Source organism: Lissotriton vulgaris, chromosome 7 (assembly GCF_964263255.1).
Source record: "Lissotriton vulgaris chromosome 7, aLisVul1.2, whole genome shotgun sequence".
NCBI classification, from domain to species: domain Eukaryota; kingdom Metazoa; phylum Chordata; class Amphibia; order Caudata; family Salamandridae; genus Lissotriton; species Lissotriton vulgaris.
This window is the reverse complement of record NC_141695.1, coordinates 121,702,591-121,714,752: the sequence shown is the minus strand read 5'-3', so window position 1 is coordinate 121,714,752 and position 12,162 is coordinate 121,702,591. Positions and strand designations below refer to the sequence as shown.

General features: G+C 46.1%; 1 protein-coding gene across 8 annotated transcripts in view; it reads right to left on the bottom strand.

Moving 5' to 3' along the window:
• Positions 1-12,162, bottom strand: part of PHLDB3 (pleckstrin homology like domain family B member 3) — a 167,894-nt gene that overhangs the window by 51,661 nt on the left and 104,071 nt on the right. For 5 of the 8 annotated variants that reach the window (XM_086929799.1, XM_086929803.1, XM_086929801.1 and 2 more), the window contains exon 9: positions 7,656-7,775. The exons of the other annotated variants lie outside the window; for them this stretch is intronic. In XM_086929799.1, the coding sequence (XP_086785925.1) occupies positions 7,656-7,775 (120 nt within the window). The remainder of the gene's footprint in view (positions 1-7,655; positions 7,776-12,162) is intronic. 8 annotated transcript variants of the gene reach the window in all.

Here is a 12,162-nt window from a genome sequence, read left to right as displayed (position 1 = left end):
GTGAAACCTTTATTTAGACAGTGTTAACCTGTGTAAATATGGCAGCAGCGCAGATGGGAGCACGACAATGATTAGCGCACATTGATTTTTAGTTCTGCCTAGATTGAGCATTCATTAGGTGACCTATTGGCATATCCAATGCTTTTATTCACCGGCAGCAGAGAGCAACCCTGTGCCTGGCTATCACCATAAGGGGCTGGCTGTATCCTAATGTATGTCCATAGAGAGGAGTTCTGTCAAGCTGGCAGGTGGTGGCCGCAGTGTTGTATTTAGACTTTTGTGACTGAGCCAAGTCTCTCGTTGATGTTTAGTTCGTCTTTAGACGTCTGTGATTGAGCAGAGTTCTCTCTCTTTAGACGTCTATGACTGAACTCTGTCTTTCCACGATGTCCCATTTGTATTAAACGTCACAACTTCTTTCTGTGTCTCTAGACGTCTGTCACTGAGCTGTGTCTTGATGTCTATGTTGAGTGGCAGTAGTAACAACAAGAGAGAGAGGGAAAAAGGGACACCCTCAGTCCCCCAGGTATATGTAGGTAAACAACAAGAGAGTGTCAAAAAAAATATATATACTAACACACAATATTAGCACAGGTTCAGAGATGAAGATGTTCATATAAGATTCGCATTGGAAGTCTTGCAGATGATTTTTAGAAGCCCTCACTCACCACCCTGGGTGGTGACATGCTTCATCATCGGGCTTACCAGGAGAAGCCGAATGCTTCCCTGGTGTGCTACAACGCCAGGTTACTGCGGAGCAGGTTTTTGTGACAGTGATGTGAAAAGAATATGTGAAGTTAAAATTGTCAGAAGCTGTACCAGAAAAAATATTTTATTCAATGGTCAGTTTTGACAAGGTTAAAATATGTGTCGGGAAATGTGCCAATTAATGTATTGGTTATTTCCACTCAAGGTGGGGTCGACATGTTTCAGCCCTTATGTGTATAGTTACTGGGCTTTCTTCAGGACCATGTATTTTGTGTACCTCGGCGGTGTGGGCGAGCGAAGGTCCACCCTACCAGAGGACGTGAAAGTTAAAATACAAATGTGTAAAAATAGTGCGAAAAAGGTGTACAAACCATCTTATATGAACATCTTCATCTCTGAACCTGTGCTAATATTGTGTGTTAGTATATATATTTGTTGACACTCTCTTGTTGTTTACCTATGTTGAGTGGCAGCCACTGGGTGGCACTGTTGCACTATTTATGCCTTCATCCTTCTTTCCATCCCGAGTAGAGCTCCGGGCATTCCTAGTGTGACTTGATTCAGCCGACAGGGGTTTCGCACTATTAAGCTCAGCTGTGCCCAGCATTTGATGGATTTTGACTTCTGTACGTTGGTGCTTGAGCTGCGATTTATGGGGGTGCCGAGCCCTGATCGCCCTCCAGGCCCTCTGCCTGCCCGCAAACGCGTCCGCAGGAGCGCCATAAAATACTGCAGCAGCACAGTAAAGCAGGCCATGATTCCTGGTCTGTTCCGACGCTTATCCAATCAAAGCCACCAAGCTCCCCCGAGCACAGTGGCGCTTGAGGGGCGGCAGATGCCCGCCGCTCCAGGGCCGCTGCTGCGAAGCATTTAACTGTGAACATCTGGGGCGGGAGCAGCCGTGAAACGCAGTTAATACGCGCACAGCCGCCCGGCATCAGAAGGTGCCCCCTGCTCGTCTCGCGCAGCAGCAGGGCAGGGGGCCTGCGAGAGTCCCTTGAGGAAGCATGCCACCATATGGCGCTGCGCGCTTCCACAAGGAAATCGCCAGACGTGCATGCGTTGCCATTGCAAGCAATGCAATGTGTGCACGTCTTTGCAGGGAAAGCTGTGCCGATGGCTACAGGTCTCTCTCCTATGCAGCGCATGTGCGATGCGTAGGAGAGACCTAAAAACGAGGATCATTTGGGGCTGTTAACTGTGGGACATGCTGGCAGGCACGTTTGGAAGAAGGATAAGAAAATAAAATCAGCACACACTTATTTTACCTTTGTGACTATACATGGTTAAAACCAAGATTATTTAGATAAATAGTACACACTGGGCAGAAGATGGTTTTACAACTGTAACTACATATCAAAGTAAATTACATGTAAAATCTGTCCACATTCTCTTGATTTTAGGAAACTAGTGGGGAGCAGAAAAGATGGACATTCCATGTACAGGTTTAGCTGCTACGCCTGGAATGAGTTATACTCACTAACAAAGTCATCTGCTATGACTGACCACCAACAACATCAAATCGTTCTATACTGCCTCATTCCGAGTGTTAGGCAAGCAATAGCTGAAACCCAAGAACATTTTTAGATTTAATGTTAATGTAAAATGTTGGTGCAGATTCCCTGTAATAGGTAATCTGGATTTCTGTCAGAGACAACAAAATACGGCTGTCAAACATGGAGTAGAAATGATATCTTCTCTAGGCATTACACATGAAACAACCATTGACCAAGCCCTTTAGGTTTGGTGATGGCTACCAAAGTATTGTTTTTGCCAATGCTTGTTCTTACATGGTTTTGTACACCTTTATTGCACAAACATTTTTTTAAATGCCAACGCATGCACACGAGTGTGCCTACACAAGTGGGCGTCTGTATTAGGATTTAAAAAAAAAAAATCAAAAAAGAAATCAAATATGGTCATACAATCATGCACGGGTGTCCATATTTAAATGGGATAAAAGCCTTTTACAAAATGTACAATACCTGCAGCGCTTGCATGGGTGGAGGCCTACAAGCAGTTTCAGAGATGCTGAGCCCTCAGAGCATGAAAAATTCATTTCCATGTATCCAAAAGACACATCTGCTCCGCCCAACTAGTCCTGGCCCCTGTACCTCGGATCCACGAGACCAGAACCAGAGAAATATCCTTCTCCTATCTTGCAGCAAAACCTGGAACACCCTGCCCCTCCATCTCAGGCAACCCCCGTCACTGACCCAATTCCAGAAGGATCTCAAGACCTGGCTCTTTGACTGAACCTCAGCACCCATTCGGACCAGCAGCACCTCTCTGCGCCTTGAGAACATCACGGGCGAGCAGTCGCGCTTAACAAGTACACATTGATTGAAAAATAAATAAGTAAAAAATGTAAAAACCAAACAACCATCCTAGGCGCACAAGGAAATTACTTCTGGTGCACATGGAGAATGCTGTCACTTCCAGTGAAGAGAGCTCATGGTTCAGGTGGGCTAACCCACTGCCCCATGTCCTATGCTGTAGTGGGAGAAAGCAAGATGTGAATGACACAACAACAGACCAATGGATGAAGAGGACTGGCCGAACGCCCCATACAGTACAGATGAGTGCTTTGGTCACCCTCCTCCAGCCATTGAATGATGACAATTATTAATGCTGCCATTAGCAGTTTATTGCATTTCTGTTAAAACATAAAAAATTTAAAGAAATGGATTCTCTTTTTGATAAAATCTTGAATACTCAAGGACGTTTATGCATAACCAGTGAATCTGTATTAGCACAACAACTCATTTCTTTTCTGTTCGTGTTCAAAAAGTTTTTCTGCGATATACATTGGAGAAAATTGTTTTTACTCCATTCTTTATTACATAAGCGTCAAAAGGTATCAAAATGAAATTGCTCAGTTTCTTCACCAATGCAACATGGTTTGCAATAAGGCAGTTGGTATTTGAGGACTTTATAGGTTAATTGGTGTGTTAAAAGGTGTTATGGTGGTAAGCACTTCACTGTAGAGAGAAATTGATTGGTAAGTCCAATTTTTATGTACAACTGAGCAATGCTACTAGAACAACTGATCTATCAGATATGTTACAGGAAAAAAGGTTTGACATGTTTCAACATAGTAATATTCATATGGACTCACATATAGCAAACATAATAGTATTTTATTTATTTGTGGGTATTTATAGAGCGCGACCTATCGCTCCGGAGGGAGCATCTTGGCGCTGAGCGTGTGTATGAAATTTGGTGGAACATCTAGATAGCTGCCATCACAAAACTGTCAGATTGCTGATAAATCCATGTTTTCAGGTGTTTCCTGAATATACTTTCAGCGTCGATAAGTCTTAGGTTTAGTGGCAAGCTGTTCCATGCCCTTGCTGCCAAGACTGTGAAGGTTTTTCCTCCCCTAGTTTTATATTTATACCTCGGGATTTTGGTGAGGTTGCCACTAGAAGATCTCAGGCAGCTCACTGGGTCGTAATGCACAAAACGCTTGGCGATATACTTTGGCCCTGTGTTTTTCAAAGCTTTAAAAACTGTTAATAGAAGTTTGTAGAGAATCCTCTTATGCAGTGGTAACCAATGAAGAATATTTAGTGCTGCGGAAGCTGAGGATTTCCTGGGTAGTTTTAGAACTAGTCTTGCCGCAGGATGTTGTACACTCTGCAATTTCTTCAGAGTGGCCCTTTTTACTCCCGCCATCAACCCATTGCAATAGTCGAGTCGTGAGAGTATTAGAGCGACCACAACAGATTTCCTAGCTGCAATGGGGAGAAAATCAAAGAATTTCTTAAGGGATTTGATGAGGCCGAAGCAACGACCAGCTGTGATTCTAACATGCTCATCGAAAGAGAGGGCCGTATCAAATTGAACTCCCAGGTTTTGCGCAGAGACCACTGAGCTAGGTGGGGCCGCTGAATCCTTTGGCCACCAGTCCTTAGGGCAGAAGAGATGGTCTTTGCCTAGTGGGAGGATTTCCGTTTTTCCACTATTGCATTTCAGATGGTTCTTCCTTAACCACTGAAACACCTCCTTGAGGCAATTCTGGAGCCTCTGTTCTACGTCTGTACAATTTTTGTCGATCGAGACGACAAGTTGGGTGTCGTCCGCGTATGACGTGACTAGGTTCCCATGCGACTCTATCACAGCTAGGAGGGGTGCCATATAGATGTTAAAAAGCAATGGGCTTAAAATGGACCCCTGCGGCACGCCGGATGAGATGGTTTTCTCGCTGGATAGATGGGGACCCAAAGATACAGATTGGGACCTATTAGTCAGGAAGGATATTATCCAAGCCAACGCTGTATCTGTCACGCCGATCTCTTTCATCCTATCAATCAGGATGACATGAGAAATGGTGTCGAACGCTGCCGTTAGATCAAGCAGGATGAGGACAGCTTTCCTGCCCTCATCCTGTAGGAACTTGATGGAGTCAGTGAGTTCAATCAGGGAAGTTTCGGTGGAATGTCTGGGACGAAAACGTGACTGCTGTGGGTGGAGGATGTTGTGTTCGTCCACAAAAGCTTTTAACTCATGATACACCATCTGTTCCGTGATCTTTCCCAACACTGGCAGGAGTGATATTGGGCGCATGTTCGACAAGTCCGTTGTTGCTTTGTTGGGTTTTTTCATCAGGGGCTTCACGATGGCTTTTTTCCATTCATTTGGAACTTCCCCTGTGTTTAGAGACGCGTTTACGATCGCATTGATGTTGGGGTTGACTGCGTCAATTAAATGATGCAGTATACGGGGAGGACATGAGTCTGTAGGTGCCCCGGATTTACAGGCCAGGATGGCTTTACGGGTCTGTTGGAGAGAGACAGGTTGGAAACAGCCCAGAGTGTGTTGAGTATTAACGTCCTGATTAGGTGGTTCTAAGATCAAAGTTGTTGAGGGTGGAAGGAAATCCTTTTGGATGATTGTGATCTTTTCCTCGAAAAAATCTGCAATTTGGTTGCATAGAGTTTCCGACGGAGGAATTTCGGGTTGGAGGGCCTTGGGGTGGGTGAATGATTTTACGATAGAGAAGACCGTACTTTGCTTCTGATGGGCGTCATTAATGACTTTGATATAGTAGTCTTTCTTGGCGGCTTTTATACTTGAGAGATATAATTTTCTCTGGTGGATATAGATGATTTTAGATGCCTCATCGTATGTTTTCCTCCATTTCCTTTCTTTTATTCTGCAAAGCAGGGGGCTCTCTGTTAAAGACTGTGTATACCACGAAGCACTCAGTTTCCTTCTGGAGGACTGAGCATGGCTACTTTTAGGATTTGAGTTTTCTAGGATGATTTGATCCATCCAGTCATGGAAATTGCGTGAATCTACAGACGCATTCCCCACCAGCTTTGGTGCCTGCGCCAATAGCTGAGAGTCCAACTTAATGCATTCAGTAACCTTTTTCCAATTTACCGCGAAAGTTGGTGAAGATCGCTTTTTTGTTGGAGGTGTTTGCTCTCGTTGGTGGATTTCAAAGGGGATAAAACTATGATCTGTCCAAATTTGGGGAATGGGTGCGGACGTGGTCATAGTGCCTAAATTGGAGCAAATGCCATCAAGCGTGTGGCCGGCTTGATGGGTAGGGGCAGTCACCAATTGTTTCAGGCCGAAGATGTTCAGGGTGTGCTGAAAGCAGATGGCATGTGGGTCATCGGGCGACTCCAATTGCAGGTTCATGTCACCTATCAAAGTAAAGTGGGAATAACGTAACATGAGTGGCCCTAGGATGTCACCCAGGGAGTCTAGGAAGGGGGTGGCGTTGCCTGGTGGGCGGTATATTAAGCCCCCCGAGAAAGAGGTAGAGGCATTAAGCTTGATCGAGAATCCGATACTCTCGGCTCCCTTATGAATCTACATGAATCCGATCATGAAAAAATGGTGCTGTCACCCGAACTAAATGTGTTCGTATGCCGACTGATGTCTAAAATCTATGGACAATGGTCACTTGCCCCTTCTGGTTGCATCATAGAGATCTCGCGCTCAACACTGTCCCTCAACAGATCATGTCCTAATGAAGACCCCAGCAATCTTTAGTAAAGGCCAAAACGTTGAAAAGGTGATGCTCAATGAATGACTCTCAGGAGCTTGTAACAGACCTCACCTGAGCTCTCACGCCGGCAAAATGTGGTAAACACCTTGGGGAACCCTTCGAGCATTTTTAGACATTTTTGGCTTGACTAGAACTTTGGATCTAACCTTGGACACTGCCCCTCAGCAATGAGCACTGGACCACTCATACCCTTCTTTAGGGTTTAATGTTGCACTACATTGCTGTGTTGTGTAAAACACACTCTGAATGGAGACTGAATACAATAGGAGGCTGCTAGACATGCCATTTGTTTTGTGATTTGGTTCATTCTTCGCATGTTGTTTACTACAATTAGGATTGGATGCGTATCACTAGGATGTCAAAGAAAATGATTCCAACAGAACAAATGTACTATTACTATATGTGCACACTGGTTCCTAGGAGTGCAGGGCCACTGCATATGTCTGTCTCTAGTTGGAATGGAAGTAAAGCATCCAACAACTGTTTCTCAGCAGTCCACTGGAGTAGGTTCAGCCCGTCCATCACTGGCCTACTCCTCCCGCTCCTGTGTGCACAGGGTGCACTGGTGAAATTTCCAGTTACTTTCGGTTTTATGAGAGTCAACCACCAGCACTAGACTAGGGCACTCTTAATGGGACTGCAGCATAAATGAGTCTAGCCACTTAAAAATGTTTATTGTTATTTAAAAAGCATCTTAGTTGTCTACCTTCTAGTCTCCCATCCTGATCCGGAAAGGGAGCTGGCCAATAAGAATGCAGCTCACAGAGGCGGATGGGCAGCAAATATGCCCTCTAACATATAGATTTGCACAGACAGACACAAATGTACATACAGATATAATACACAAACACAAATATAGAGCACAGAGTTTTTGAAGACAGCGAGCGAGAACAACACGAGGGACAACAGGAAGGCTCCCTACCTTCAGGGAGTTGCAAGTGGACAGATTATTGGTAGACAGCAAACAGGAAGAGGTGTGGCCTTTACACTTATCAGAACAAATCAAGTGGACTCGATGGTCTTTCTTGAGGACGAACATAAACTGGAAAAGACAAAACAGCAGAACATCATGAATATACGAAGGAGTTGGGAGAGACAGGAGATCGGGGCAGAGGAATAGAGAAAATAGGATGAAGCAAGTCAAACATATTAGAAGCAAGCAGGGACCGAAGAGGCGGGGGAGAGATGTAGAAAAAAGCAATGCACAGAATAGAGGCAATAGGATGTGAAAAGTATGAAGAAGAAAAGAAAAAGCTGAAACTTAAAGGAGCTGGACAAAGATTTGCAGGAAAAAAAATCAATATAAAAAAGAAACCAAAGTGGTAGAGATACAAAGGTTAAAGAGGATGAGTGGAAACTGAAGGAACACCGCAGTAGGAACTGAAGGAACTTAGCAGTATGAACAGAGGGGAATCTGAGGGTGAGATGCCCAGAGAAAGAAGAGAATGAGCAGGAACTGAAGGAACTCAGCAGCATGAACTGACAGGAATCTGAGGGTGCGAGGTGCAGGGAAAGAAGAGAATGAGCAGGAACTGAAGGAACACAGCAGTAAGAACTGATAGGAATGAGAGGGGGAGAGGCGCAGGGAAAGAAGAGAATGAGCAGGAACTGAAGGAACTCAGCAGTAAGAACTGATAGGAAGGTGAGGGTGAGAGGCGCAGGGAAAGAAGAGAATGAGCAGGAACTGAAGGAACTCAGCAGTAAGAACTGATGGGAATGAGAGGGTGAGAGGCACAAGGAAGGAGGAGAATGAGCAGGAACTGAAGGAACTCAGCAGCATGAACAGAGGGGAATCTGAGGGTGAGATGCCCAGAGAAAGAAGAGAATGAGCAGGAACTGAAGGAACTCCGCAGTAAGAACTGATAGGAATGTGAGGGTGCGAGGTGCAGGGAAAGAAGAGAATGAGCAGGAACTGAAGGAACTCAGCAGTAAGAACTGATAGGAATGTGAGGGGGAGAGGCGCAGGGAAAGAAGAGAATGAGCAGGAACTGAAGGAACTCAGCAGTAAGAACTGATAGGAATGTGAGGGTGAGAGGCGCAGGGAAAGAATAGAATGAGCAGGAACTGAAGGAACTCAGCAGTAAGAACCGATAGGAATGTGAGGGTGAGAGGCGCAGGGAAAGAGGAGAATGAGCAGGAACTGAAGGAACTCAGCAGTATGAACCGATAGGAATGTGAGGGTGAGGTGCAGGGAAAGAGGAGAATGAGCAGGAACTGAAGGAACTCAGCAGTAAGAACTGATAGGAATGTGAGGGGGAGAGGCGCAGGGAAAGAAGAGAATGAGCAGGAACTGGAGGAACTCAGCAGTAAGAACTGATGGGAATGAGAGGGTGAGAGGCGCAGGGAAAGAATAGAATGAGCAGGAACTGAAGGAACTCAGCAGTAAGAACTGATAGGAATGTGAGGGGGAGAGGTCCAGGGAATGAAGAGAATGAGAAGGAACTGAAGGAACTGAGCAGTAAGAACTGACAGGAATCTGAGGGCGAGAGGTGCAGGGAAAGAAGAGAATGAGCAGGAACTGAAGGAACTCAGCAGTAAGAACTGATAGGAATGAGAGGGGGAGAGGCGCAGGGAAAGAAGAGAATGAGCAGGAACTGAAGGAACTCGGCAGTAAGAACTGATAGGAATGTGAGGGGGAGAGGCGCAAGGAAGGAGGAGAATGAGCAGGAACTGAAGGAACTCAGCAGTAAGAACTGATGGGAATGAGAGGGTGAGAGGCACAAGGAAGGAGGAGAATGAGCAGGAACTGAAGGAACTCAGCCATATGAACTGATAGGAATGTGAGGGTGTGAGGTGCGGGGAAAGAAGAGAATGAGCAGGAACTGAAAGAACTCAGCAGTAAGAACTGATAGGAATGAGAGGGTGTGAGGTGCAGGGAAAGAAGAGAATGAGTAGGAACTGAAGGAACTCAGCAGTAAGAACTGATAGGAATGTGAGGGTGAGAGGTGCAGGGAAAGAGGAGAATGAGCAGGAACTGAAGGAACTCAGCAGTATGAACTGCTAGGAATGGGAGGGTGCGAGGTGCAGGGAAAGAAGAGAATGAGCAGGAACTGAAGGAATTCAGCAGCATGAACTGACAGGAATCTGAGGGCGAGAGGCGCATGGAAAGAAGAGAATGAGCAGAAACTCAGCAGTAAGAACTGATAGGAATGTGAGGGTGCGAGGTGCAGGGAAAGAATAGAATGAGCAGGAACTGAAGGAACTCAGCAGTAAGAACTGATAGGAATGTGAGGGGGAGAGGTCCAGGGAATGAAGAGAATGAGAAGGAACTGAGGGAACTGAGCAGTAAGAACTGACAGGAATCTGAGGGCGAGAGGCGCAGGGAAAGAAGAGAAGGAGCAGGAACTGAAGGAACTCAGCAGTAAGAACTGATAGGAATGAGAGGGGGAGAGGCGCAGGGAAAGAAGAGAATGAGCAGGAACTGAAGGAACTCGGCAGTAAGAACCGATAGGAATGTGAGGGGGAGAGGCGCAAGGAAGGAGGAGAATGAGCAGGAACTGAAGGAACTCAGCAGTAAGAACTGATGGGAATGAGAGGGTGAGAGGCACAAGGAAGGAGGAGAATGAGCAGGAACTGAAGGAACTCAGCAGTAAGAACTGATAGGAATGTGAGGGTGAGAGGCGCAGGAAGAGAATGAGCAGGAAGTGAACGGGCTCCACATGGGAAAGAGCAGGAAGCGAAGGGTCAGAGCAGGGGTTGAGAGAGGTGAGGGGATAACACTGAAGGAACTCAGAGGGGAAAGAGGAAGCGGGAACTGCTAGAACCTTCATGGGAAGAGGCAGCAGAGAAGACGGGGAAATATGACAATGGGAAATGTGCAAAGAAGGGGGGAAAAGAACAGAAAGGACAGTATGAGCCGGATGTAGAAATAAAATGACATCAGAAGAGAAAACACAAGTGCGAGGAGATATCAAGAGAATGCTAGAAACAAAAATGCATTTATGGGAAACTAGAACAGACAGGCAGGCTCAAAGGACAGAGCGGAGACACGCTGGGTATACATTTAGGTTGAGAGGGGGACATCAAGGAGAAGTAAAAAGTGTAAAATCATCTTAGTATGAAAAAGACAAAATGAGAGAAGTATTAGGACACAGGAGCTCAACAGACTGCAATAAAGGAGATACACGAGACAGTCAAGAACTTACACAGAAGAAATATTGAGGAAACAATAAAAACAAGACATAAAAGGAAGACAACATCAGGGTGTAAGGGCAAGAGAATGGCAAACAAATACAGAGGTAGAGCAAACTACACACGAAAAGGCAGAGGGGGAAAGGCCTTCCCTGGAGTGAGGCGTCAAAGGCCCAGGGGTAATGGTCCCTGGGATTATGAGCCCCGGGGTTATGAGCCCTGGGGTGATGCTGCAGCTGCCCTACTGCCTCGGAGCGCCACCAGGCCCTGCCACACTATCACACTCAAGCGCTGCAGGGGATGCAAGGCTTCATCTTACGCTGTAGATATTGAGCAATTAAAAAAATTTAAAAATCTAAGTATGTACCTTTTTCCAATATCAGACCTTGAATCGGCCAAAAACTGCTGGCAGCGGACCATCCAAGGGCCTAAGAGCAGGGCACTCTCCCCCCGTACTGTTCTTGCTGGCTACTTCCATGTACTTCACAAAACTAACACAAGGTGGCAGCATTGGACCGAGATAGCTACAGCCACTGTTTGAATTATAAAATTAAGTAAAGCAAAATGGTGCCTCTTTTTTTTTATAAAAATTGATCTTGGCAAGCAGGCAGAGACTGGTGCTCCAGGCTCCAGCGGTAGGCACTGTTGGATGTCTCTTCACCCAGCTGGGAGTCTGGCAGGCATTAGCCCCCAGTCCGGGTCACAGACAGACTTCTTGCAAAGCTTATCCTTGGCATACAGCCCAACTGACTGCCTGATAGCTTTGGGAGCCTGTAGGCCTCCCTCCAGTGACACAGGTACAGCATCCTTCATGTTCGCTTTTACTGATCGGTGTACGGTATGTGCTGCCACCACACTTGTGCTGCTTAACTCCCGGCAAAGGCAGCAGCCTTTCACCAGTAGGACAATGCGCTTGTGCACTCTCCCAGTTCAACAAGGCCGCAACCCTGGGTACAGGCTTATGTCATGGTGCACACGCATGATCTGAGTTTGCCCAGGCCAACAAAAATAGGCTTAGAGATTCAGACATCGTTGCAGCTGGGGCACTCAGGGCAGAAATAAACATCTGTCACCATGCAAGGGACCGTTCTGTCTCAGCAGTGTTCATGTTTAGGCCTTCTATTGGATTTTTAACCCTCCATTAGATGTGTTTTTGAACCTTTGATTTTCATACACTCGGCTGGGAGGAGAGCGGTACAGGCCGTCGAATGCCTGGCCTCTTGTTTCCACTTTCCTCTTCATCTGAGCACCAGCCCTGCATGCTTGGAGCAGGCCCTTGGTCAGGGCGATCATGAGGG